The sequence below is a fragment of the Bos mutus genome, chromosome 6 (assembly GCF_027580195.1).
Source record: "Bos mutus isolate GX-2022 chromosome 6, NWIPB_WYAK_1.1, whole genome shotgun sequence".
Classification (NCBI taxonomy): domain Eukaryota; kingdom Metazoa; phylum Chordata; class Mammalia; order Artiodactyla; family Bovidae; genus Bos; species Bos mutus.
The window spans coordinates 101,697,463-101,723,421 of record NC_091622.1 but is presented as its reverse complement, the minus strand read 5'-3'; the positions used below and the strand labels follow the sequence as shown (position 1 = coordinate 101,723,421).

General features: G+C 42.8%; 1 protein-coding gene across 9 annotated transcripts in view; it reads right to left on the bottom strand.

The window, feature by feature from the left end:
* AFF1 (ALF transcription elongation factor 1) overlaps positions 1 to 25,959 on the bottom strand; it is a 196,998-nt gene that overhangs the window by 41,741 nt on the left and 129,298 nt on the right. For 8 of the 9 annotated variants that reach the window (XM_070372662.1, XM_070372658.1, XM_070372661.1 and 5 more), the window contains 4 exons: positions 17,336 to 17,380; positions 11,530 to 11,616; positions 10,602 to 10,638; positions 6,942 to 6,993 (listed from right to left, as the gene is read on the bottom strand). In XM_070372662.1, coding sequence (XP_070228763.1) covers positions 6,942 to 6,993; positions 10,602 to 10,638; positions 11,530 to 11,616; positions 17,336 to 17,380 — 221 coding nt within the window. The remainder of the gene's footprint in view (positions 1 to 6,941; positions 6,994 to 10,601; positions 10,639 to 11,529; positions 11,617 to 17,335; positions 17,381 to 25,959) is intronic. The other variant, XM_070372665.1, reaches the window with a different exon arrangement.

Sequence of the window (25,959 nt, the reverse complement as noted above, 5' to 3'; positions counted from 1 at the left end):
AGGGGGCACAGTGCAAGAAATGCAGGAGGGTGATCAGGGCACAGGAAACAGGAGAGAGGTCAATGTGGCCAGAGTGGGAAGTGTGTGTGTGTGTTTGGGGTGTTGGGGGAGCATAAAGGAGGAGGTGAAGAGGTAGGTTATAGGTTATGGAAGGCCTCAGAGGCCTCTGCAGGGTGGCTGAGTGGGCAAACTCTGGGGTCACTTACTCAAGTAAATTAGCAGTATGATTAAAAATAAGACTTAAATAGACCCTTAAGGACAGACACCCTCCCATATTTGTCTTCCATATGCACATAATTATTTCAAAGTAGTCACTTCCACTAGACCCTAGATAGCATACTAAAAAGCAGAGACATTACTTTGCCGACAAAGGACCATCTAATCAAAGCTACGGTTTTTTCAGTAGTCATGTATGAATGTGAGAGTTGGACTATAAAGAAAGCTGACAGCCAAAGAATTGATGCTTTTGAACTGTGGTGTTGGAGAAGACTCTTGAGAGTCCCTTGGAAATCCAACCAATCAATCCTAAAGGAAATCAGTCCTGAGTGTTCATTGGAAGGACTGATGTTGAAGCTGAAACTCCAATACTTTGGCCACCTGATGTGAAGAGCTGACTCGTTGAAAAAGACCCTGATGCTAGCAAAGATTGAAAGCAGGAGAAGGGGATGACAGAGGATGAGATGGCTGGATGGCATCACCGACTCGATGAACATGAGTTTGAGCAAGCTCTGGGAGTTGGTGATGGACAGGGAAGCCTGGTGTGCTGCAGTCCAGGCGGTTGCAAAGAGTCAGACACGACTGAGTGACTAAACTGAACTGAGTCACTTCCAATAAGAATTGTTGCTGCTCAGTCGCTCAGTCGTGTCCGACTCTTTGCAACTCCATGGACTGCAGCACACCTGGCTCCTCTGTCCTCCGCTCTCTTTCAGAGTTTTCTCAACTCACATCCATTGAGTCAGTGATGCTATCCAGCAATCTCATCCTCTCCTGGCCCCTTCTCCTTCTGCCATCAATCTTACCCAGCATCAGGGTCTTTTCCAATGACTCAGCTCTTTGCATCACACGGCCAAAGTATACTAGAGCTTCAGCATCATTCCTTCAGTGAAAATTCAGGGTTGGTTTCCTTGGTTTTCAAATGCCTTTAGAGCCTGCAGCCCAACAAGCCTCTTTTAAGGTGGCAAGTATTATCTGCCTCCCTCTCACCATTCAGGTTCCAGATCAAATGCCACCTTCTCTGAGAGACTTTCCTGAGCCTCCCAGAAGTATCAACATCACCACCACCCCAAATGCCTCCTCAAGCCTGTCCCTATCACATCACCTAGTTTGTATTATATGCCACCTGCATTTAGCTACAAGACATGAAGACAAGGACTTTATCTTGTTGGCTACTGTTTCCCCAAGCACCAGCCACATAGCATGTGTTTAAGAATTAAGTACTGAATGGATGAATGGAGGCAACTTTTGGAAGCATCTCCAAATTGCCTGGCATCAAGCCCAGAGAATAATATTTATATAATTGGGGTCAAAGCATGTTAAAGAATGAGAATGATTTTTCTTATGCAGAACATAAAACAGACTCATTTACGTAACACCTTCTGTACAACAGGCACTTGATAAACTTATTCTTCTTGTCCATTTTTTTTGACCTTTGGTCTAAGACCAATTATATATTATCCTAAAGGGGTGCTCCCAGAATAGTTCAAGCCATCATTTGGGAAATATATAGAGATCCAAGGGGAATACTTTGGAGAAGATGATTGTCCAGCACTTTGGCAGTAGTTTTTATAATTATTTAAAATATGCTTTGGACTTCCCTGGTGGTCCAGTGGTTAACAATCCATCTGCCAAATCAAGGGACACAGGTTCAATAACTGGTCCAAGAGAAGTTCATATGCCTTGGGGCAACTACTGAAGCCCGTGTGCCTAGAGGCTATGCTCTGAAACAAGAGAAGCCATCGCAGTGAGAAGCCTAAGCACTGTAACTAGAGAAAGCCCACGCACAGCAATGAAGACCCAGCACAGCCAAAAAGTTAATATAAAACACATATATGCTTCACTTCACAGCTTCACCAGAATATCCTTTCAATATTATGCAAGTCCCTAGCATAACTTTGTATACAATGTTAAGTTAAATACTGTCCTGCAAGACATCCTAGAATATGGTCTACTAAAGCCAGAAATCCAAGAATTAAATTGACTATTCCAAAAGACTGTTGATTCTACCATGAAAGGAGGTACTTCTGCATTTGGGAGTTTTACCATTTTCCAAATATTGATTTATGTGTTACAGTAACTATAATTCTGAAATAAGCAAAATTTTCAAATACTGTTCAGAATGACCATTTGTTTCCTTGCACCCAAGCACGGAAATTTTTCAGTACCCAGTATTATAAACTCTGACGTCTCCATAGCATGGCTAATAGTAACTCATTAAAAAAAAAAAAAAAAAAAAAAAAAAAGCTTTATTCTCTGTCATTTAATACCTCTACTTTTTTCTCTTGAAAAATAGAACATTTTCTTCTATATCTACATCACTAAAATAATTATGAATACCAGTAACTTTGGATTCACAATTACTTATTCAGTTGGGAATAAAAACAGAATGCATCTTTTTCTAGCAATGCCAGATATTTGAGAACCAAGAATTATTATTAATGAAAAGCTCTTTATTTACATTCTGAGAAGCTGAAGATTTACTGTAGATGTACAAATATATCACTGGCCAGCACAAATATATGTTCCTTGCTTTCAAAAAGAGCTGAAGAACTGTGAATAAGGGACAGGAGTATACTCGAAAGGACAAATAATTTATAAGTTTAGCCCCTTAGGGTAACTTCTACTATTAATACTTCTTCCAAACATTTATCAGCAAAGAGCCCTTTAAGTCAGAGCTGTCAAGTGAAATAAAGATCTCAGGTCAGACACCTTCATAAAGCACAAACTTTTTTGTTAACTGAAGTTCAGCTGATTTATAATGTTGTGTTAATTTCTGCTGTACAGCAAAGTGATTCAGTTTTACATATTTATATATGTGTGTGTGTGTGAAAGTGTTAGTCGCTCAGTGTCTCTTTGTGACTTTATGAACAGTAGCATGCCAGGTTCCTCTGACCATGGAATTCTCCAGGCCAGAATACTGGCATGGGTTGCCATTCCCTTCTCCAGGGGATCTTCCAAACCCAGGGATTGAATCCTGGGTCTCCTGCATTGGCAGATGGATACTTTACCATCTGAGCCACCAGTGAAGCCTGATCAAACTTCCAGGACAATCCCAACCCCAGTCTTCAGGTTCAAATGCTTCCCCTCATGTGAAAAGAAATGTTCCAAGTAAGTAATAAAAATTTCAAATTGCTGGGCTTCCCTGGTGACTCAGTGGTAAAGAATCTACCTGCCAATGCAGGAGACATGGGTCTGATCCCTGGATCCAGGAAGATCCCACATGCTGTGCAGCAATAAAGACCCAGGACAGTTGTAAATAAATATATTAAAAAAATTTTTTTCAAATTGCTGTAGTTGTTCACTTCTCTCTCTAACTGATGATTTCTGAAGCAAAAATAAACAGAAAGGAGGGCACCATCTAGTTAGGACTTGGCAATGTTGGGGGAGGTAGCGGGTGAGAAGGAGAAGCAAGTCAGTCACAACAATGCCCATCAACTGCTGTATAGCTTCTAAAACATTAGCACGTTATCCATTTTGAGAGGCTGGTGAAAGCACTGGTATTAGGAAACCGTGTCTGAATGTACTACCCACGATCACACACATGAAGGAAATAATGTTGCTGTTGTTAGTAAGTCATAGCCAACTCTTTGCGACCCCATGGACTGTAGCCCACCAGGCTCCTCTGTCCATGGGATTCTCCAGGCAAGAATACTGGAGTGGGTTGCCATGCCCTCCTCCACAGGATCTTCCCGACCCAGGGACTGAACCCGTGTCTCCTACTTGGCAGGCGGATTCTTTATCACTGAGCCACCTGGGAAGCCTCAAGGGCGTAACAGCGGTACAGAAAAAGGAATTGCTTTGTACTGTGCCCCAAGAACTCAACAGACCTAAGTCTTGGAAAGGCAGAGAATTCCAAAGCTAGGAGCCCTTAAATCAACATCCCCTCCCCTAAACTTGGGGGCAAATAGCACTGGATTCCTAGCTAATCCCTTCCCTGTGGTGCGTGGTAGAACAAACTCATCACTTGACAGCTAACTAGAGTTTCAACTACAGAGATTAAACGTAACGGATTCAAGACATTTCTTTCACACTTACATTCTTCTACCACCTGGCTACTGCCCACCCACACCCAAGTCTGGACAGATGTTAAAAGTTATTAATATCCACAGCTTATTCTCCAGGGCCAGGTCCTCTTATCCCCCTTTGATAAGCACCACTCCACTTTTGTAAGGAGGCCCAAGTACTAGGAACTCTGAAAGAAAAAGTATTAGGACCTAGATTGATTTTTAAAACCAAAGAACAAATGACCCTGAAATTAACATCTTCTTTCCTGACATCCAAAGTGCATTAGACGGTCTCCCTGCCAGGCTCTGTGCCATTCAGACAGTTTAACTGCTTGTCAAAGAACCCTCAGGCTGACCCAAGATCAAACGAACCTGTGAGCGCTAAGAGATCTGCCATGCTAACTCTGAAACAATACTTGCCCTCGACAGAATTAACTGGGACTCAGCTGTCATCCAATCTCCATAAAAGTGATTCTTTTCCCCATAGGGACATTTCATTTTGGCGCTAATCAATACTGCCAACCCCCTGGGCATACAACCCACTGTATTCATCCAGCCTCAAGATTTCTCTCTCCTTCATCACTCTGGTCCTCTCTACCTGCACCAGGCCCTGCTTTCCTCCCTTCTCCAAACCTATTAGGATCAAAACAAATGTTCTTCTCTAGGTTAATTTTGTACATGGCAAAGCAATAGTTTTTATCCAGAAAACACTACAGGGACTTCCCCAGTGGTCCAGTGGTTAAGAATCTGCCTGCCAACGCAGGGGACACAGGTTCGATCCCTGGTCCAGGAAGATTCCACAGGCCACGCGGCAACTAAGCCGGCGCTCCACAACATTTGAGCCCGAGTGCCATAGAGCCCACGCTCTGCAATAAGAGAAGCCACGGCAGTGAGAAGCCTAGGTACCACAACTGAAGAGTAGTCCCTCTCGCTGCAACTAGAGAAAGCCCTGGCACAGCTATGAAGACCCAGGACAGCCAAAAAATAAATACACATATAAATTATTCAAAATTTTTCAAATTAAAAAATAAAACACTACACGTGTCACAGGACATGAGCATATCTGTTATAAACTTGCAGGCACCTCTGATTTCAGTGGTTTAACTCACTTCATCAGGAGAGCAACCCTGAGTAGCAAAATGGTCATAGAAAACGCTCTGAGTCCCTACGAACGACCTCAGTCTGAAAGCTGATGGAAAACGGAGTGGGCAGGGGCAGCTGGGACCAGGTCAGATCCAGGGGCCTTTCTCCCTCTCCACACCGGCCCAGGACACAGCCCCTTCCCTCGTTAGGTGCAGCTGCCCCACTTGATCTGCTGCTCAGGGCGCTCCTTGTCCCTGTTCTTATTGCCAAGTTCTTGTAGGGCTGCAAGCACTTCAGCTTGCCTTCCCTCGCTGCCCCCAGTAAAGACAGTAGCTGGGTCCTCTTATGGTCTGTGTGGCTTTACTACCAACCATTACACTGCGAGCACAAGGTGTACAACCTGAGGGCAGCCACAGAGCATCCACAGGGTGATTGCAAGTGTGGTCCCTGGAGGTGTCCTGTCAATCCCTCATCAGCCACCAACTGGCTAAACCAACACCTGCACCCCTAAATGCAATCTAAGGCAGTGATTCTCAATCTTCAGAACACAGGAGTAAAAAACTTTTTTTTTTTTTTAAGCAAAAAGAAAGGGAAAAACAAAAGGCAAAAACAACAACAACAAAAGACAAAGAATAACTATCATTGGGTTAATTTTTTTTCTAGTAAAGGAGAATAAAAAGTCATCAACAGATTTTTATTATACACCCAAATCCAACCTGGAAACTATAATAAATCTATCTTTTCAACAACAACAACAAAACTATTTTTTTTCTTACTTTACCATCAAGAAGTGAAAGTCACTACATCGAGGACCTGGCTCTGGAAATAGTTATTTCACCCAGTCTCATATTCAGTCACGGTGAAGAGAGAAAACAACCTCTGCTTCAACTATCTTAGTTTCCAAAATATTCAATCCAGCACAGCACCGCCTTCCAAAAATGCATGGGACAAATCCTAGGCCTTAAAATGAGAAGAAAGTTGAAGTCCTCAGAGACAAGCAATGCTGTGTTAGTAACTGTTGTGTGATCAAATATCTGAGGCAAGAAAGATCTCCTCACTCACTAGCTGAACCACTGCTAGTCATGAAAAGAATTATTAGTTCAGTACCACCAAGAAATGACAAATTAGGTCAAAATGCTGGTTTAAAAATCTCTACTACGTATTTTCAACTGTTTCAAAAACCCCAAACATATCTGGACTTACTTGGTCTTAATAAAGAACAGCTGGGCAGCAAGACATTCTTTATTAGTTAAAACGAGGCCAAAAAAGTGGCAGAAAGTCTAAAACTGTGCACCTCCCCCCAAATTTGCTTCCAAAAGCTAAAGCTACTTAAGACTGAAATTTATAAAGCTAAAACCTTCTATTTTCCAGAGTTAACATGTAAATAATGGCTCAAATGCCTTTCTTTTTGAGAAAACCCCTTAGCAAATGCTTTGTGCCTCGACTTTCAACGGGAGAACTTAAGCCCAATAGAAATGTAGGTCACTTCTTCCCTTCACAACTCAGCGGTGTTTTATGAGTCATCTTTTGAAAGCAAGGGTTGAGGCGGGGGGGGGGGGGGGTAGAATCTAAGCAACAGATTTACATGGGAAATTATAACATTATAAACTTTTAATAAACAAAAAGCATGTTACTTACGATGTTCCCTGCTGAGAATTACTGTGAGTTTTTGAAGATGTATCATATTGTTCTGTGGAGGAGGGAAAAATGATCAGACGAGCACAATGACAAATGCATGAGATTGTTAGTTATAAATCCCCTCTTTTTTTTTTTTTCCTGCTATTTCCCCACCACCTTTTCACCTAAAAACACTTGGTACACTTAAATTTTGTCAACAGAGAGCTATTATAAAATAACATTTATGTTACATCTTGAGAGAGGGCTTGCTCAGAACTGGAAAACCCTGAGAGTGCTGCCCGGCCAGCCGACCCCACAGAAGACTCTCTTCGGGGTCCACTGACGGGGGCTCCTGTGGAAGCACCGTGACGCCACCCCACCTGGTTTGATGTCACACATCCATCAGCGATTTGCTAGCACTCTCTTTCACAGCCTCTGTCCTTGGCCGCCTGTGCTCCCACCTGGCCCCCCATCATTCAACACCCCCGATTCATTCGTTCAACTGCTGGTCACAAACTGCCTCTCACAGACACCAAGATGCTCAAGACATTTGCCCCTGTCCTCGATGAGTGTACAGCTGACCGAGGGACAGCAAACAGGAACAGCATCTACAGCCCTAGGCTGTGAGAGATCCGCACACAAACCCATCACCTAGATGAAACGTCCGGGAATCTAGAGATTCGTCACACCACTGGGCACGACGAAAGCAGGCAAATCAGAAAAGAAACGAAATTAGGTATGTGTGTTGCAAAGGATGGGTGAGATTTTTGACAGAAATGACTGCAGGCAAGAGGGAGATGAGGGTGAAGAAGGCCCTCAGGCAGAAGAGACGATGTGAGGGAAGGCAGGAAACGTGGGAGCAATTGAGATGGTGCAGATGAGAAAGGGGAAGGTTGGGGTGCAGAGTGTGTGGAGGGCAATGTGAGAGGCCCTGGGGAGGTCAGAGGGCTTCGAGTGCCATGATGGGACATTAATACTTTGAGACGCCACCAGGGCACGATACAGCCACCAGGCACGATACAACAATTTCTCAGAAAGAGTAACCTGCTGGTGCTACCTGACATAACCCAGAAAGGAACAGGAAATGTTAAGTGTAGAGATTGAAGAGCAGCTGGGAGACCGTGTCTGTGTCTGGAACTGACGCAGAAGCTGAGTGGCAACATGGGTGCCTTTCAGACAGCGGGCGGTACAGTAACCACGAATGACCCAGGAGACCCTTGAATAACTGCAGTTCAGGGCTTCATCCTCATGGGGGCAGCAGCTCTTACCTGGTATTTTTAGATTCTTTTCCCTTCTGGCTAGCAAATTAGGGCTGGGATTACAAATTAAAGTGGCTAAAGTCCACGCACAGGGGCTCCCACACAAACATCCTGACCAGGTCCTAAGCTCCACGAGGCTCTGGTAATCCTCAAGCAGCTGTGTTTTTTTTGAACATGTGGACATAAATCCTGGGACATACAGGGATGTATATATGGGATATACTTCAGTCTCTGTGTGCATGCATCCTAAGTCGCTTCAGTCATGTCTCAATCTTTGCAACCCCATGGACTGTAGCCCACCAGGCTCCTCTGTTCATGGGATTCTCCAGGCAAGAATACTGGAGTGGGTTGCTGTGCCTATCTTCAGGGGATCTTCCTGACCCAGGGATGGAACTCACATCTCTTTTGTCTCCTGCATTGGCAAGCGGGTTCTTTACCACTTCATTCTCTACAGACTCCAAAAGCCTAATTTTTCATGAAATTTGAATTTGCTTGTTGGGCATACTTTGAGAAACAGATGTCACACTTCACTTCTCTGAAAGCTATCATCTGCACATACTCCACTCCATCTTCAACCAGCACACAACCAGACTCCTCTTGGGTCCGACTAGCGCCCCTCTCTCACCCCTGCCCACATTCTCACAGGGGTAAACCAGCTTTTCCAGAACCAATAGACAGAACGGCAGCAGCATAAAAGACCCCAAGGTAATAAGCATCTGCTGAGCCCAGACCTATGGATGACCTGCCAGCATCTGAAAACTTCTCATCAGAGCAACAAGGACTCAGTCTACACTGTTCCACAGGCCTGGAGGCCCTCCACCCCTGGCGAAGTTCAACTGTATTGTGCTAAAAGGAGAAATCACACAGTTTAAAGGATCACAGGGTCTTTCTAAACCAGGAGGTAGCAATCATGCAAGCTGTGAGTGACTCAGTGGAAGGCATATAATATGCATGACTGGCAGCCCTAAAAGGTAGGGACGAATTGGGTGGAGGAGCAAGAAGGAGAGGGGTGCATAGCAGTCCTGTCCACAGCTGAGCTGTGCCACTTCACTTGTTATCAATTTTTGGATAGGCTGCCAAGAGGTTGAGAAACAAAGATTTCCCAATCTCCCCAATACCAGCCAAGATGGTCAGGTCCATATCTCTGCATTTGGGGGAAATTTAGGAGTTATTTACAAGGTCTTAGTATCTGTAGAGCAGGGAGAAGCAAACTTTTTCTGTAAAGGTCTGATGGTAACTATTTTAAACTTCGCTTGCTATATAGCGTGGGACATGATAATAAATGAATGAGCACGGGTGTGTCCTAATAAAACCTTCTTTACAAAAACTAGCTGCACAACAGATTTGACTCTTAGGCTATGCTGCTGCTGCTAAGTCGCTTCACTCGTGTCCGACTCTGTGTGACCCCATAGATGGCAGCCCACCAGGCTCCCCCGTCCCTGGGATTCTCCAGGCAAGAACACTGGAGTGGGTTGCCATTTCCTTCTCCAATGCAGGAAAGTGAAAAGTGAAAGTGAAGTTGCTCAGTCCTGTCCGACTCTTCATAACCCCTATTCTAGAGAAAGGCTATTCCATTTCTTATTTTTCCTCATCTCTTTTGTTCTCCTCAAATCCTTGCAATTGAAATAAGTGGATAATCAAGGGGAAAATATAAGTGAGGGAAAAGAATGAGATGGAGAGATCTGAAGAAGAGTTACCTTCATGGAATATCTATGAGCAACCTTCTCTCATACATTTAAACACACCACGCACCTTACTTTGGTCTCCCTAAGCCCTGTGAAGACCAATACGTCGTAACTTGGGCACTCACCATATGTTGATGAACTAAATGACTGGAAGTACATCAGTCATTTTTGTAAGGCTTGAAATGCCTTGGATATAGTTGGGAAACAAAGAATTTAGTGAACTAAAGGGTTACGGATGAAGAGAGAGGCTAGATCCAGTTACGGTTCTGTTTCCTCCTGAATTCTCCAGTATTTACAATCCATTTAAAAGAACCAGAAATGAATTATATGGCCAATACATACAGAAGGTCTAAAGAAGCTGTGTGTTCTCTTCCTCGTAGAAATTTCTTTTGTTTAAAATAAATACAAGAAACACAGAACATACTCCAATCTGTTTTTTTATACAATTCCTGGATAATTGTATATGCTTTTAGAGTCACTCTCGAGATATTTATCGTATGTCAGGTAATGTCAAATTATATTTTTTAGGTACTTTAGTAAGACACTTTCATTAACTCTTTACATTAATCTGAAATCCCACCTAGAGAACATAAAGCTGTTCTTTATGCCCTTCCTAGCTTTAACCTCATCTCTGCTGAGGTTAACCTCATCATTTTCCATGAATATTTTCTGTATTAAAACAATAAAAAACATGCTTTATTCTCCAATGCAATAATCAGTTCCACATATTTACTTACTTTGGTTTGGGACCGCAGAACTGATGTGCTGAGAATCCTAGAAAGAAAAATGAAAATTTCTAGTTAATAAAATATTAAGATTTGTAAATCCAAGGTTGTGCCACTGCTAAATCTGATAAATACTGATAAATCTAATTTTTACATGAAATGGGTTTTATTTCTTCTGCTGTTCCCTACAGCTCATTTTTCCTTCCAAAGTATAATGCTTTACCTTAAAATCAATAATGAATTACATTTTTTTAAGAAAAAAATTATCATTAGAAAATATGTTTAGTGGTAGATTAAAATCTCAATGACATCATGGAAAGGAATAATGATGTCAACAATATGCATGTATACCAGGCTGGACTGAACACAGATCTGAGGTGAGATTTCTATATTCTGAAGGCTATCCAAAAGTACAAAAACCAAAACCAAAACAAAGGGCAATGTTTTAAATATATTGTTCACAAATACTTCAACAGAATCTTGTAAGTCGGCAATTTACCTTGCTATTAAAACCACCACAAATGTAGCTGATCACATTAAACTTTTAAACAATACAGGAGGTATGACAAGTGTAAATGTGTGTCTGGATGTGCCTAAATTCTGAATTAGGGTGCAGACATGCCACCTCACTTTTTCCCCTGTACCTTTGGTGTTCCCCACTAAGGAAAAGACTCTAAAAAAAAAAAAAAAAAAAAATTTATTATAAAGTCTTGATTATTTTCATACTCTACAAAATCCTACACACATGTAAGACATTCCTATTGACATAATTGAAAAGTGAAGAAGCATTTGAAAGCACTTTAGGAGCTAAATTAATTGCAATGTTAACCTATTCTCTGAAGAGTTCAACAAATAGTACTTGATTAATCCAGCGCAGAGCAATACTTCAGGCCTTGTCACTGGTGTGGATGCAGTGCCTACTAGACTTGTAAGGAATTACCTTTGTGGGAAAAGGAAATTTGGAGGGCTCAGCTGTACTAGGCGTGTGTATTGCTGTCAAAGGAGGAGGCCATGAGTGGGTCATTTCCTGGAAAGAGATTTGGAACGGGAAGAAAAAGTAAATTATAAATAGAACATTTATTGCTACTTAAGTCAACTTTTTAAACAGAATGCACAGTGGAGTGATGGTAAATGGAAAGTAAAATCTTAAAAGTTATTTCAGTGACTTTAAAAAAAAAAAAAAAAACTCCTACTTGGTGGGCTCTGTTCAAAAGCTGAAGCTCTCCAACAAACAAAACTGAAAAGAGATCAGTTTGAAGAAGAAAAACAAGAGCATAGAACATGAATGGTCTGAACATTCTGAACAGCGTGAAGCATAAAAAACGGTAGTAGGTGTTACCAGCTTATGTAACTATGAACACTCAGTCCTGTCTCAATGCTTTCTTTCTCCCTCAGCGTCTTTATTGCATTTCCTGGAATTATTTAAGCTCAAAGGAAGAAGAACTTTCCTGTTTGACTTAAGCAAACAAGTAATTCAGGTCACTTGTTCCACTTGGGAGGGTTTTAATGGATTTGACCCTTCCCTGGTACACATTATTAGGACATAAGAACTTTTGCAGAGAAGGCCTTAAAAAGCCACTGGCCCTTTCCATTAACAGAAGTTTCATTTCTATTCACTTTTTACATGGAAGCAAGATTTCTTTCACAAATTAATATGTTTCTCTTGACATGAGTCCTGTTTTTCTAAGCTCATTCACTTGCTAAAAAACCAGTGGGTCTGTGACAACCTAGAGGCATGGGATGGGGTGGGTGGGAGGGGGGTTAAGGAGGGAGGGGATATATGTACACCTATGGCTGATCCACGCTGTTGTACGGCAGAAACCAACACAACACTGTAAAGCAATTATCCTCCAATTAAAAATAATTTTTTTTAAGTGAGAAACAAAATGTCAGATGAAAGGTGTCTAATTCCAAGTATGTACACACAACACACATGCATGCACACACTTTGTCCAAGAGTTCAAATGGCCACTGGAGATTATCACCAGACCTTTCCTTTCACAGCTGAGAAAAACAAGGTCTAAAATGTCAGGGGCAGGTCTCCCAGGAAGCTGAGAGCTGCGAGTGCAGGGAACAGCCCCTCCATGTTCGAGTCTGAGTCTAAGAAAGAATCCCATCCCCGCATGGGTCAGACCTGCCAGGGAAACTGGCTGAAGGTCTGGCAGGCAACCCTCCGCTAGTAGGCTGGGGCCCCCAGACGACGCTGTGTTGCCTCACTGTACAAGGCACTGTGCTTTTACCCCAACCTCTCTATCCCCCGCAGAAATGCCATCTGATCCTGTGACACCTGGAGATGGAGCTGGAGGCAAATACAGCCCCGTTGCCCACCTCCACCCATATCCTCCGCACCAGTCCCTGCAGCCGCCCTCAGGCTGTAGAGGCCAGAACAGACATAAACGAGCTGGCACAGTGACAAGCAAAGTAACCGATGCTGGCTTGAGTAATTTTTGTTAAAGGTGATATCATGCCCTCACTCACTCGACTAACCATTGTTCAGTACAAAAGAGGAAATCTATACCAAAATAGAATGGAAAGAGTAACATAACAGCTCTGGAGTCAGAGTCCCAGAATGGATCTTAACTCTTGACTCTGCTGCTCAGGTTAGCCTGAGGGGTTTGCGTGCCCCAAGCCTCAGTTCTCAGGAAGAGGCAGGCGAAGATCATTTCTTCTCTTTTTTCCAAAGTATAAAGTGCTGGATGGACGGACTTTCCTGGTGGTTCAGACTCCGTGCTCTCATGAAACTCTGCTCAATGCTATGTGGCAGTCTGGATGCGTGGGGAGTTTAAGGAAGAATGCTGCTGCTACTGCTGAAGTCGCTTCAGTCGCGTCCGACTCTGTGCGACCCCACAGACGGCAGCCCATCAGGCTCCCCCGTCCCTGGGATTCTCCAGGCAAGAATACTGGGGTGGGTTGCCATTTCCTTCTCCAGTGCATGAAAGTGAAAAGTGAAAGTCAAGTCGCTCAGTCATGTCCAACTCTGTGCGACCCCATGGACTGCAGCCTACCAGGCTCCTCCGTCCATGGGATTTTCCAGGCGAGAATACTGGAGTGGGGTGCCGTTGCCTTCTCCGTAAGGGAGAATGGATCCATGTATATGTATGGTTGTGTCCCTTTGCTGTCCAACTAAAACTATCACAACATTGATAACTGGCTATACCCCAACACTAAATAAAAAAGTTTAAAAAAAATGTACCATAAAAAGAAAAAGAAGACTCTGCTTTCACAGTAGGGGGCACAGGTTTGATCCCTGGTTGGGAAACTAAGATTCCCCCAAGCTGTGTGGCCAGAGACAAACAAGAAAACCATAAACCAAAGAAACAAAAATAAAGTGCTGGAATATATGATCAGAGAAAGCAATTAAAAGCACTACATCTTTTAATTAAAAGCCTAGATTTTAAAGAATTTCAATACTGCACCAGAGTTTCCTGCTGTTTTATTTATACGACTATAGTCTAAGGTGTGGGACTATAACAATGGTTACAATGTAAGAACATGTAATAACTGAGGCGTCTGAGAGTATCACCCTTCCGTCTTCCAAGAATTTCTTTAGAATGCCAACAGTGTCTGTGACTTTTAGTCACCAGTGATTCCCAAGAAATGTCCATTGTCTTCTCAGAGCCTAAGGCTGCTCCCAACTATTAAATCAGGCAGTTGGAAAAGTGCATAAACTCTTCCAGGCCCTAAGTGGTTTGATGGGAGTGTGAAAAGAATTTATATAGTTCCCTAAACGCTGAGCTTACTTAGGCCTTGGGAGGATTGGAGCCCTAAGGACAGGCGGCTGCCCAGAATCGCGGGGCCCTGAATTAACCCCCTGCTTCACCAATGGCTTATCACGTGAACGGGGGTGAGTCACTGAGCACCTGCTTCGCTCCCACCTTCCAGGTGCCCTTGCTGCTATCTCCCCCCACCCTGCACCCTGTTCATTTTGCTCCAGACTCAGCGCTCCTCTAATTCGCCAACCTGCTCCCGCCTCAAGGCTTTTGCCGTCTTTCCTCTGCTTTCTCGTCCATTCACTTGCCTGCTATAAGACTCACAGCACTTACCAACAGCTGACACGTACATATTTATCTTCCCCCACCGTGATCTTCACGAGAGGAAAGGACTCCTATTCCTATAGCATTTATTCTAGTGCTGAGAGAAGTGTGTGTGTCTTCACGGATACTTGCTGAATAAATGAATGAGTGAACAAATCATGGTGCTACCACTCACTGGACCAGTGTCCCTGGAAGGTGGCACTGAGATAATGTAAAAAAAACACTGCAGAAACTTCCCCAAAAGGCTCTCCAGGCTGTGGCACTGGAAGTGGAAAACCTGAGTCGTTTCACATGCCCACTGAGTGCACCATCCCCGTCTGGACCCTTGTTGATAACCAACCCCCAGTTTCTGATAGAGTCTGTGTGCTATTTTCTCACCCTGCCATCTGCTCGAGTCATAGGCCACCACGGCCCCTTCAGTAAAGGCTTCCACTCTTAGTATCTCCACCAGAGAACCCAACAATATTGGGGACTAGTTTCTATTCCCCGTCAGGAAGATCTTTGTTAGGATTCCTGGCAGTCTTTGTAATTACTGGTAAGAGATAAGAACAGGAACCACAAGGCAGAGGGAAGTTATCTGCATGGACGACAAAGAGGGAGAGCTGCATTTGGCCCTGGAGTCATCTACTATCTGCCAGCCTGGGGCCTCCGCTTTCCTCATGAGGAAACCGAAGTCCAGGAGGAGTTCAGGAGGGACTTAACGGAGGCCACGACAGAAGAGAAGAGGCCATCCACGCCCCTCTTCAACCAGCATATCCTGCGATTTGCTTTCTCTATTATGATCTCCAAATGAACACACTCACCCATGGCTTGCATTAACCACCTACTTTCAAGGATTTCCAGGTAAGCAAGAACCCATTAACATGATGTTGGCAGAGAGGCGAAGGAGGATGGACAAGTTTATTAAATCTAAAGTGCCTGCCTGATGGTCTAATACCATCATCACCTGACATAAAGGACTCGACAAGTCATATAGCACGTCAGACCACAGAAGAAGCGTCTGACACATGCAGGAGATAAATCATCAGTATTGTTGCATTTACTTTTGAAACAACCATGGAACAGATCACACACAATTTCAGAGAAAATGCTAAGGTCATATTTTACAACTAAGACATTTATTACTTTTATGACTCATCAAAGAATTTCAAAAATACCAGAGGGGAAAGGATAGAACAAAAGCCCAATCAAGAGTGCTTATTCGTACTTATTTGCTGATTGGCAAAAAAATTCTCATTTTCAGACAGTACAAAGTATGTTTCCTTAGAGGTATTTCTTAGAAAATTCTAACTATGAAAGTAGGGGACCAAAGACGGTAAAACAAAACTAATGGAACTGTCTCCCAAACATTTGGCTAGATACCACATTTGTCAAAAATTGTACCAACGAGAAGGTAACCTATATACTTAATTACTGGTTTCAGCACCAACTCAATACTTTACAATGAAAAATTAAGCCAAAAATAACTGGGTAAACATATATTTTGAGGAAAAAAGGATACTGCTGCTACTGCTAAGTCACTTCAGTCGTGTCCGACTCTGTGTGACCCCATAGACACATAGAATCCCCCGTCCCTGGGATTCTCCAGGCAAGAACACTGGAGTGGGTTGCCATGTCCTTCTCCAATGCAGGAAAGTGAAAAGTGAAAGTGACGTCGCTCAGTCATATCTGACCCTCAGCGACCTCATGGACTGCAGCCTTCCAGGCTCCTTTGTCTGTAGGATTTTCCAGGCAGGAGTACTACATATATTTTGAGGAAAAAAGGATACAGTAGAGGTAAAAATTAATGGGTACAAGTGTCACTTTTCTTCTACTTAAAAAAGAAACCAACCAAAAAGCAGTAAAAGAGTATCACTAAAAGTTACATGGAAGAAAATTAAAAGCCGGAGAGGAGGAATGAGAAATAAACAAACAAAACTCTCAGTTATTACAGCTACTGTATTTGAGCATTAAATTTAGCTCTAAATTTCCTGGAAATTAAAGCCAAAATGGGAAACATAACAGTTTATATAATTCTCTGATAAAAAGAAAGCATGCTGGTTCGTGAGGAGAATTTTTTCTTTTTTCCTGGAGCTGAATTTTAGAAGGAATTGGTCATCCGTGTGCAAGGAAAACTGAACAAATGGATAATGGCTTCAATGATGTATTTGCAGAGGCAGCACAAATGTTCCTGGCATGGTCTCAATCAACAAGAGTGAAAAATAACCCTTTCAAGGGAGGTCTAAAGATGTCCACGTACTTTCTGTTTTTCTTTTTATCCCTTTAAAAAATTCATGGTCGCATTGAAGATGGACCCGCACCAATGAGGTGTCTCCTATAAAACACCAAGAGGTGAAAACCAAGCACTCCTTAACCCAGGGCGCCTCCCACTGCAGCAACACAGGGAGTCTCCTCTCTGCCGGGGGGGCTGTTGGTGAGTGATTCTCTGGAGTCTTCTATCAGAAAAGACTGAGAGAGAGGTCAATAAAACTCTGGTCCAAATGTCATAGAGTTTGTAGAGTTCATTTCAATTAAAATCTGTCAGAGACTCTGATGGTTTCCTAAGACTCCCTTTGTTATTATTCTGATTCATTTGCTTTGGGAGGTATGATAGGGAGGAGGCAAACTGTTTAAAGGAGTTCAGAATATCAACTGTTCATTCAAGTCAAAGAAAATGAATATATGTCTGGCTACTTAAGTGTGTCTTCAAGCGAGAAATAATTATCAACTCACCTTCAGAATCTCTTCAACACAATGGACTTCATTGGAGTAGGTCTGCTGTAAGGGAAAAGCAAGAAAAAGTTAGCAAACAAAGATTAGCACACAAACAAAAAACAATTAGAGTGCTGGTATTAGTGAATGCTATTAGTACTTACAGCAACACTTCTTAAGGAGAATCACCCCAGGGCCCCCCTTTTATTACTGCTAATAGCTAAGTATGAGAAACTTCACATTCTAGATGAAATAAAACCAGAGAGATAAACCTGACCTCATTGTGAAAGAAAGGGTTCTGCTGGAGACAAAGACAGATGAATTGTGACCTGCAGGTCAAGAGCTTCTGATGGAACATGTGTATATCAAAGAAAATGAGTACATTAGTTAATCTAGGGGAATAATAGATATAACAAGAGTGGAGGCAGAAAGGGAAAACCTGTAATTTTCCTGCTTTGCAGCAACATCTGTCCAGTGAGGCAAGTTACACGAACACAAAGATGGCGATCATCCTGAACGTCTTACTGAGCCCACAGTAAGGCAGTCAGACTCCAACCAAGCATAGGTTTTAGGGTGACAGTCTAACCTGCCAAAAATAAGTCTTAAAGTTGGATGTCTCTAGCCCTACTTGAAGTCAGCATTTTCAACTGTACACACACACACAATATTGCCCCAGAGACAGACCCTAAGAAGAGAGATTACCTGGCTTCTTAGAGGAAAGACCCTCTTGCTTACTCCCAGGTAAACAGATGACAGCTGCTGTTGCTAGTATCACAGACGCAGTGTCTAGGAAATGCCACTTTCCAGTCTTTATAAAGTGCAAGACAATGGAAGAGTGAAATCTTTTAAAAAGAAAAAAAAATACTTTTTCCTTAACTCGAGACACGGAACAAATTCCCTGACTTCATGGTTTTCAAATGGAAGAGCAACTTTCTGTGTCAACCGATGAGCCAAGTGCCCTGGGCAAATCCTCCTATACAAGCCCCCACACCCCAACCCAGCAATACACACACTCTTACTGCCCCTCTGGAGCAGAAAGTGCTGCTCTGCCCAGTCAGTTGGTCCAAGGTTTGCCTCACAGCCAGAGTGTAGATGGAAAATGGTTCTTTTCAGGGCTCTCATTTCTCATTCAAGTGTAATTTAATACGGCACTGGTCGACAATTCCTGATCTGGGGTTTACTAATCCACCATCTTCCTCATTCCTGTTTCCTTAAGGAAAAGGAAAAGTGCATACAGCATTCACACTGTCCTGGAATTGAATCTAGTGGACATGTCAAATTTCAAATGCAATTTGACCTGCCTGGGTCTGGTTTTAAAACATGTAAATTTCACAGAGACAGTTTTATTGAAACGTTTATAATTTGTTATTTTTGAGATAGGGGTCTGAAAGTTAGGAGATACGGTCAGAGTCCAGCGTATCCCCTTTCTCTGCTGGCCCAACTGGACCTGCCCTTAGGCACTGTGCATGTTAACAAGAGGACTTGCTTATCCAGTCTTCATTTTTCAAGACTATTAAGGAATGTCTAAAAACTGGACCAAATATTACAGCACAAACGTCAGAAACAAATGAATGCTGTTGTGACCTGAGGGTAACATGCAATTATATCCTATGGTTTTAATTTTTCACATGTGTCATTAGGAACAATAACAATTAGGAATTGAAGTGAAATCAACAGAACAAAGCAGAGGACTACTGACTCTGGTTAAATAGTTGCCGCCATCCTTTCTGTTACTGGAATGAGAATTCAATTATAATATCTGGCAGGACTTTGCTGACAGTCCAGTGCTTAAGAATCTGCCTGAAAATGCAGGGGACACGGGCTCGATCCCTGGTCTGGGAATATCCCATATGCTGTGGGGCAACTGAGTCCATTCACCACAACTGCTGAGCCCACTCGCCCTAGAGCCCACGCTCTGCAACAAGAGAATCCTGGGGATCACAATTAAAGAGATGCCCCTGCTCATGGGGGCCAGACAAACTCAAGAAAATCCACTTGCAGCAACAAAGACCAAGCACATCCAAAAATAAGAAAGGAAAATAAATTAAATATCTGGCAATCAGTGGGGAGGCAGCTGCTGGAAGGATGGGGTGGGAGGTTGGAGTTAGCAGGTGCAAACTATTATATACAGAACGGATAAGCAACAAGGTCCTACTATATATATATAGCAGAGACAACTATATTCAATATCCTATGATGAACCATAAGGGAAAAGAATTTAAAAAAGAAAACGTGTGTGTGTGTGTGTGTGTGTATAACTCAGTCACTCTGCTGTACAGCAGAAATTAACACAACACTGTAAATCGACTATATTTCAATTTTTTAAATATTAATTAAAAAAATGGCAATCAATGAAATAGTGAAGCACAGCTGGAATGAGGGCAGAAAACAATTGCCCCCTGCTTCGAACAGAATGGGGTCAGGAAGCGACCATGTCAGAAGACTAAAAGGCTTTCTGATCTTTGTAATATTACTCAAGCCATCAACCCTTAGCCAAGATGTTTGATGTCACTAAAAGATTTGTTTTTTCCTAAAAATTTTATTACATGAGATGAGCCAGAATTGAAGAAATTTTTTCTATGGATTATTGTTTATTGGTGTCAGAGTAAGATAAATAGTGCTGAATAGTCACCATTTAACCTGCTTAAAATTCTAACTAAAGCCTAAGATTCAAGCATGAATTGGTTAACGTACTGTAAATTCTCATATCGGGTCCATTATGAAAGTGGGGTTATATTAAAAGGGTGCCAGAATTCTATTCCAAATACATGAGGAGATACCATATTTAAAGATCTCCAAGAAGCACTGTTTACAATGGCAAATAACTGGAAAGGATCAAATGCCCAAGAACAGGAGTCTAACTAAAGATTTTCACAGGGCTCCCATATAGCAGTATGTTATAAATAAAATGGACATCAATATACATAAAATGATGTAAATGCATGTGCTGGCATGGAAAGATGCTCAAGATATTTTCAACTTTTTCTTTAGAAAGAATTTCACACTCATAGAGAAAATAACAAAGACAGTAGAGGAAATTCCCAGAAACCCTTCACTTGGATTCTCCAAATGCTGGCATTCTACCACACTCACTTTATATTTTTCTCTCCCCCCTTCCCCACATCTACACTGAGCCATTCAAGAGTGCGAGACAGTGAGAGGTAATGCCCCTTTATCTCTAAATACTGTTGTGTGTACCAAGGTGTGTTTTAAAGCTTTATTTAAAGAGGGTTGTATTAAAAAAAAAAAGAAATAAGGGTAAAAAAAAAAAATAATAAAGAGGGTTGGTTACAAGATCGTCTGTATAGTGTGAGTCCATTTTATTAATATGCTCCATCTACCCGAGATGGTATGTCCACTCTTCCCTGACCCAAATTCAAGTCTCTTAAACTAGAGTACAGTAGGTATTTCAGCTGCGCTTGCAAAGAAAGATCCATACGGACAGGCTGCCTTGTTTTTAAAAAGTACAATTTGGCACCTCCAAGTCTGCCACTGGAAGGAGAATTTCCAAAAAGGGAGGGGTGCTTCAACAAAGCATTATGGCTTAATCCCCTTCCTTGAAATCCACTTTGCCCACAGCTATCCAGCTGAGTCCTGCCACCCCTGCTCAGAGAAGCCAGGCTCTCCCTTTAACACTGGGGCCAAAGAGTAAACAAGCAACCTCTCTAAAGCACGGCCAAGTTCAGGCTGGACATCTTTAGGTAAGATTTCCTCAAAGAACAAGAGGTGATTAAAAAGCAACAACAATAAAATTGATGCTAACTGCATGAATGCAGAAGCTCTGGTTTGTGCGTTCTTTCCTGTCTACTTTTCCTTCTATGGCAGGAATACTGACTTAGATCACACGGCAGTCTTCCACCCTTAATATCTAGGTTCCTAGAGAAGACCAACTTAGCTACTCTATACATCTCTGTGTTTGCGTGTGTTAAGTTGCTTCAGTCGGGTCTGACTCTTTGTGACTCTGTGGACTATAGCCTGCCAGGCTCCTCTGTCCATGGGATTCTCCAAGCAAGGAGTGGGTTGCTATGCCCTCCTCCATGGGATCTTCCTGACCCAGAGGTAGAACCTGGGTTTCTTAGGTCTCCCCACTCTTGCAGGTGGATTATTTACCACTAGCACCACCTGGAAAGCCCCCACACATCTGGGGGTCCTGTATATACATAGACAGATCTCCCGATGGAGCCCTCACTTTCCCAGGGAGTATGGCCTTAACACAGGAACCAAAATCCTACCCAACTTAAAAAACGGTATCTACTTACTGAATACACATTGTACTTGTTATTGCATTTAACTCATATTATATTATTTCATAACATGTTATAGAAATATGGAAAATCCCAAACGAACTTTTTGGCCAACCCAATATTATTTCCTCCATTTGACATGATTTGTTATAAGATGCACCATCATTAGCTTGGCAGGGGAAAAAGTTAAGACACGAAATGTACTCATCAACTGTAGATACATTCCTTATTAGATGCTGAAAAATGAAATAAAAATCTGAGGGAATTCTGTATAATACTCTTAATTCTTACATCAATCTTGTGGTATTACCCCACTTTTAAAAATGAACACTAAATTCTAAAGAAACTAACTTACATGTCCAGGGTCACACAGTGCACTCAAGTGACTGAGCCTGCTTTCCTAATATTGCTACAAGACTGTCCCCAAAACCTCAACTTCAGGCCAGACACAAATATACCAGTATTTAAGGAGAGGGGGATATGATCCCAGTTGTTGTATGCAAAACCAAAACCATTTTTCAAAGAGTACTGTTTCCCTTGGGCGTGTGCAAAGAAGTGGGTAATCAGCCTTAACTGCCTCTTACTACTGGGGGTACTTTAGACCAGCAAAAGCAGTGATGCTGGCCTCGGTCTGATTTCTCACTCCTCCTGGAATGACATTGTGTAATCCTAAGGAAATGCACTGATACCAAAATAAAAGATGTCTGTAAATGTCCCCTAAGCATGACACAGTTTGTTTTAATAAGCTGAAAAGAGGCAGATGGAAGAAATATACCTCACCGCTGAGACCACGGGGCTCTGGCAATATTGTGTTTTAAGTCTCTCAAGTTTCAACAGAGCAGCACTTTTTTAAACAATGCTGTTCTCAAAAAAGGCTTAGTTATCACTAACCAGAACTGCAGGGAGCACAGAGGCAGCATGCTGATGAAGGCGGCCAAGAGATCTTGGATCCTAGTTCTGGCTCCGCTGAGGATCGGGTCTTGCGATGCTGGCTAAGGTTCAACTTCTCTGGAACTATCTCCTCGTGGCAATGAAGGGATAATATTACCAATCCTAACCACTTTGCAGGGTTGGTATGAAGGTCAAATGTGAAACTTTAAAAACTCTCAGGAGGCACTGATACATGAAATCAACACACAGGGCCAACATTATCAAGGCGGTCTTCACTGGCATGACAGCTTTTAAAGAAACCCCAATGGTTCTCTGTCTGTGTATGTTTTAGAAGATTAAACAAAAGCTCATGCTATTTTTCTTCAAACACAGTGGGTTGATCAAAAAGTTCATTCGGGTTTTCCCTAAGAGCTTATGGAAAACTCGAATGAGCTCTTTGGCCAGCTTAACATGTCACCCCTCAGCCTGTGGTTCACTCTATGGCATCTATATGCTGCTCGTGCACGTGCGCTCAGTCGTGTCCGACTCTTTCCAGCCCCATGGACTGTAGCCCGCCAGGCTCCTCTGCCCGTGGGATTCTCCAGGCAAGAAGACTGGAGAATCTCCACCTCCTCCTCCAGGCGATCTTCCCGACCCAGGGATTGAACCCACGTCTCCTGTGTCTTCTGCATTGGCAGGTGGCTTCTTTACCACTGGAGTTCACCTAGCTCCAACTAACTAGCTAAGTCACACTCCTCCTGCCCCTGTGGGACCCCTTTCCCTCTCCCACCTGTGTCGGGATGAGTCCTACTCAGAGTCTGAGTTGCAGATTAAGAACCACCTTTTGGGAAGCACTCCTTGATTCCCTCACTCCTGAAACGGAGCGAGTGTGCCCATGGCTGTGTGTACTTTTCCTGCCAAAGCTCCCCCCATCCCACCATCTCTGCTTCTTCTAGATCACCAGTTCCAGGACTGCAGGGGCCAGGTCTGCCTTCTGAATCACCAGTCACACACTGCCTGCCGCATAGAGGCCGCCAATCAACATTTGCCGTTGTGGTTTTCAGCCTCTGGACTCAGAATATGAAAACAGATGTCCAATTTGTAGAGCTTTAGAGACTTTCTAAATACTGTAGCTTCTCTGAATAATAAGCCAACATCTTAACAAACAAACTACACAGAAGTAAACATACCAGAGACAGAAAGGAAACTGTTTTTCATTGTTTTCTCCTTCCACACATTAAGATTACTCTTAGAAACTATTTTTCACATATCAGATTGGCAAGACAAAAAACGAAAGAACTGACAATACTCTGTCTATGAGACAGAGGTGGGGAAGCAGGCACTCAAATTCCAGGGCTGGTGGGAGGGTAACACAGCACAATCTCTGAAGACAGCAGTTTGGCAAGAGTCACCAAATTCTCATTTCCCATACTCTGACCCAGCAATTTGAGCTCAAGCACTAACTCCTAAGTGCACAAAAAGATATGTGCACAAAGTTATTCATTTCAGCCTAGTTTGCAAATAGTTAAGGTACTAAAAAAAAAAAATCTAAATGTCCATCTCTAGGTAGTTGGCTAAGAAAACTGTGTTACATGCCCCCTACACAGAAATACCATGCAACCACAACAAAGGATGAGGGCGCTCTTCATGCACTGAGCTGGGTCATCTCTAAGACATATTGAGGGGGAAGGGGAAGGCGCAGGTGCAGCATCTGCCAGGATTTGAATACATGAAAAGGTGATGTCAGAAGAGAACATATATGTCAAGTTACTTATGATCCATAAAATACCACTGGGAATAACACAAGAAGCCTTTAACATCAACTACTTCTAGAAAGGAAAATTAACTTGCGAGAGGGCTAGCGTAATGGGAAGATTTTCATTGTATACCTTTTTACTGTCTTAAAATTAATTAATTTATTTTTATTTTTGGCCATGCAGCATATGGAATCTTAGTTCCCCAAACAGGAATCAAACTTTTGCCCCCTGCCTTGGAAGCACAGAGTCTTAACCACTGGACCACAGGGGAAGTCTGTTTTTTTCACTTTTTCAATTCTGCATTAAGATATATATCATGTTTTCAGAAATAAAAACACAAAAATAAGATTGAGATTCTTTTTTTAAAATATAGGAATAAAACATTTTTTTCTCAAAAGTACAGCCCAAGGTTTCTGCCACATGTGTGCTTACTCTCTATTAGCCTTCCTCTATGTACCGAATATGGAGAAGGCAATGGCACCCCACTCCAGCAGTCTTGCCTGGAGAATCTCATGGACGGAGGAGCCTGGTGGGCCGCAGTCCATGGGGTCGCTAAGAGTCGGACAAGACTCAGCGACTTCACTTTCACTTTTCATTTTCATGCATTGGAGAAGGAAATGGCAACCCACTCCAGTGTTCTTGCCTGGAGAATCCCAGGGATGGGGGAGCCTTGTGGGCTGCTGTCTATGGGGTCACACAGACATGGGGACCCCATATGGTGGACACGACTGAAGTGACTTAGCAGCAGCAGCAGCAGCAGCAGCAGCATGTACCGAATAACTTGCCTTCTCCCAAACACACATCTCTATGAATCTGTCCACAGCTTCCTCCCTGGTGCTCGGGGATTGCCCCATGTAACACTCAGCACACAGAACTGTTCCTGGATTTACTGTCAGCTTTCCTGTGAGGTGCTCCTGGGGAAACCTAGGACTTGGTGTCCCGCCCAGCATTTGCTGGCTACTTCACTCTTGCTTCCCAAATGAGACGATTGCAAAGTCCTTGAAAGAGACATATCTGGGGGGTGGAGGTGGCCTCTCTTTTAATCAGTCATGCTTATTACATACCAGGCAGATTCACATGACGTAGACAAAGCCTTACAGGATTGTTGTCGGGACAAAATAAGACAATGCACGTTAAAGCTAACACCACACAAATAAACCTGAGCATTTATCATGAAGATGCCACGATCAGCATTTCCCAGAGATGGATTAGAAGAGGAAACCAAAAGGCCTGCCTGAGCAAGGTTCTGACATAAAATTCATTTTATTCTGTGAATACAAAGTAAATTACCTACATAGCTAGGGCCATTCCAAGAACCTGCTCATACCACTGGGGTGTGCCTACTCGGGCTGGAAAACGTACAAGGCTGAGCAGTATTATTTCTTCAGAAGTGTCATGCCCTTCGGGGATCTATCTAAACGCCGACTTCCACACCCAGTATTCCAGCTAAGAATTTTTTTAAGTCCCTGGACAGATTTATGGAAACACTTACAGTACAAAGATGGAGAAGGAAATGGAAACCCACTCCAGTATTCTTGCCTGGGAAATCCCATGGGCAGAGGAGACTGCAGTCCATGGGGTCATTAAGAGTGGACACGACAGAGCGTGAGCATGATAGCACAAAGAGGGAAAAAGGGAAACTGTGGGTTGTTAACATGGAGGGAAGGATAAAGGATTAGAAAACAGAGAACAAGATACCCTTCACAGTTTTCCTAAAGATGAGTAGTTCAGTTCAGTTGCTCAGTCGTGTCTGACTCTTTGAGACCCCATGAAT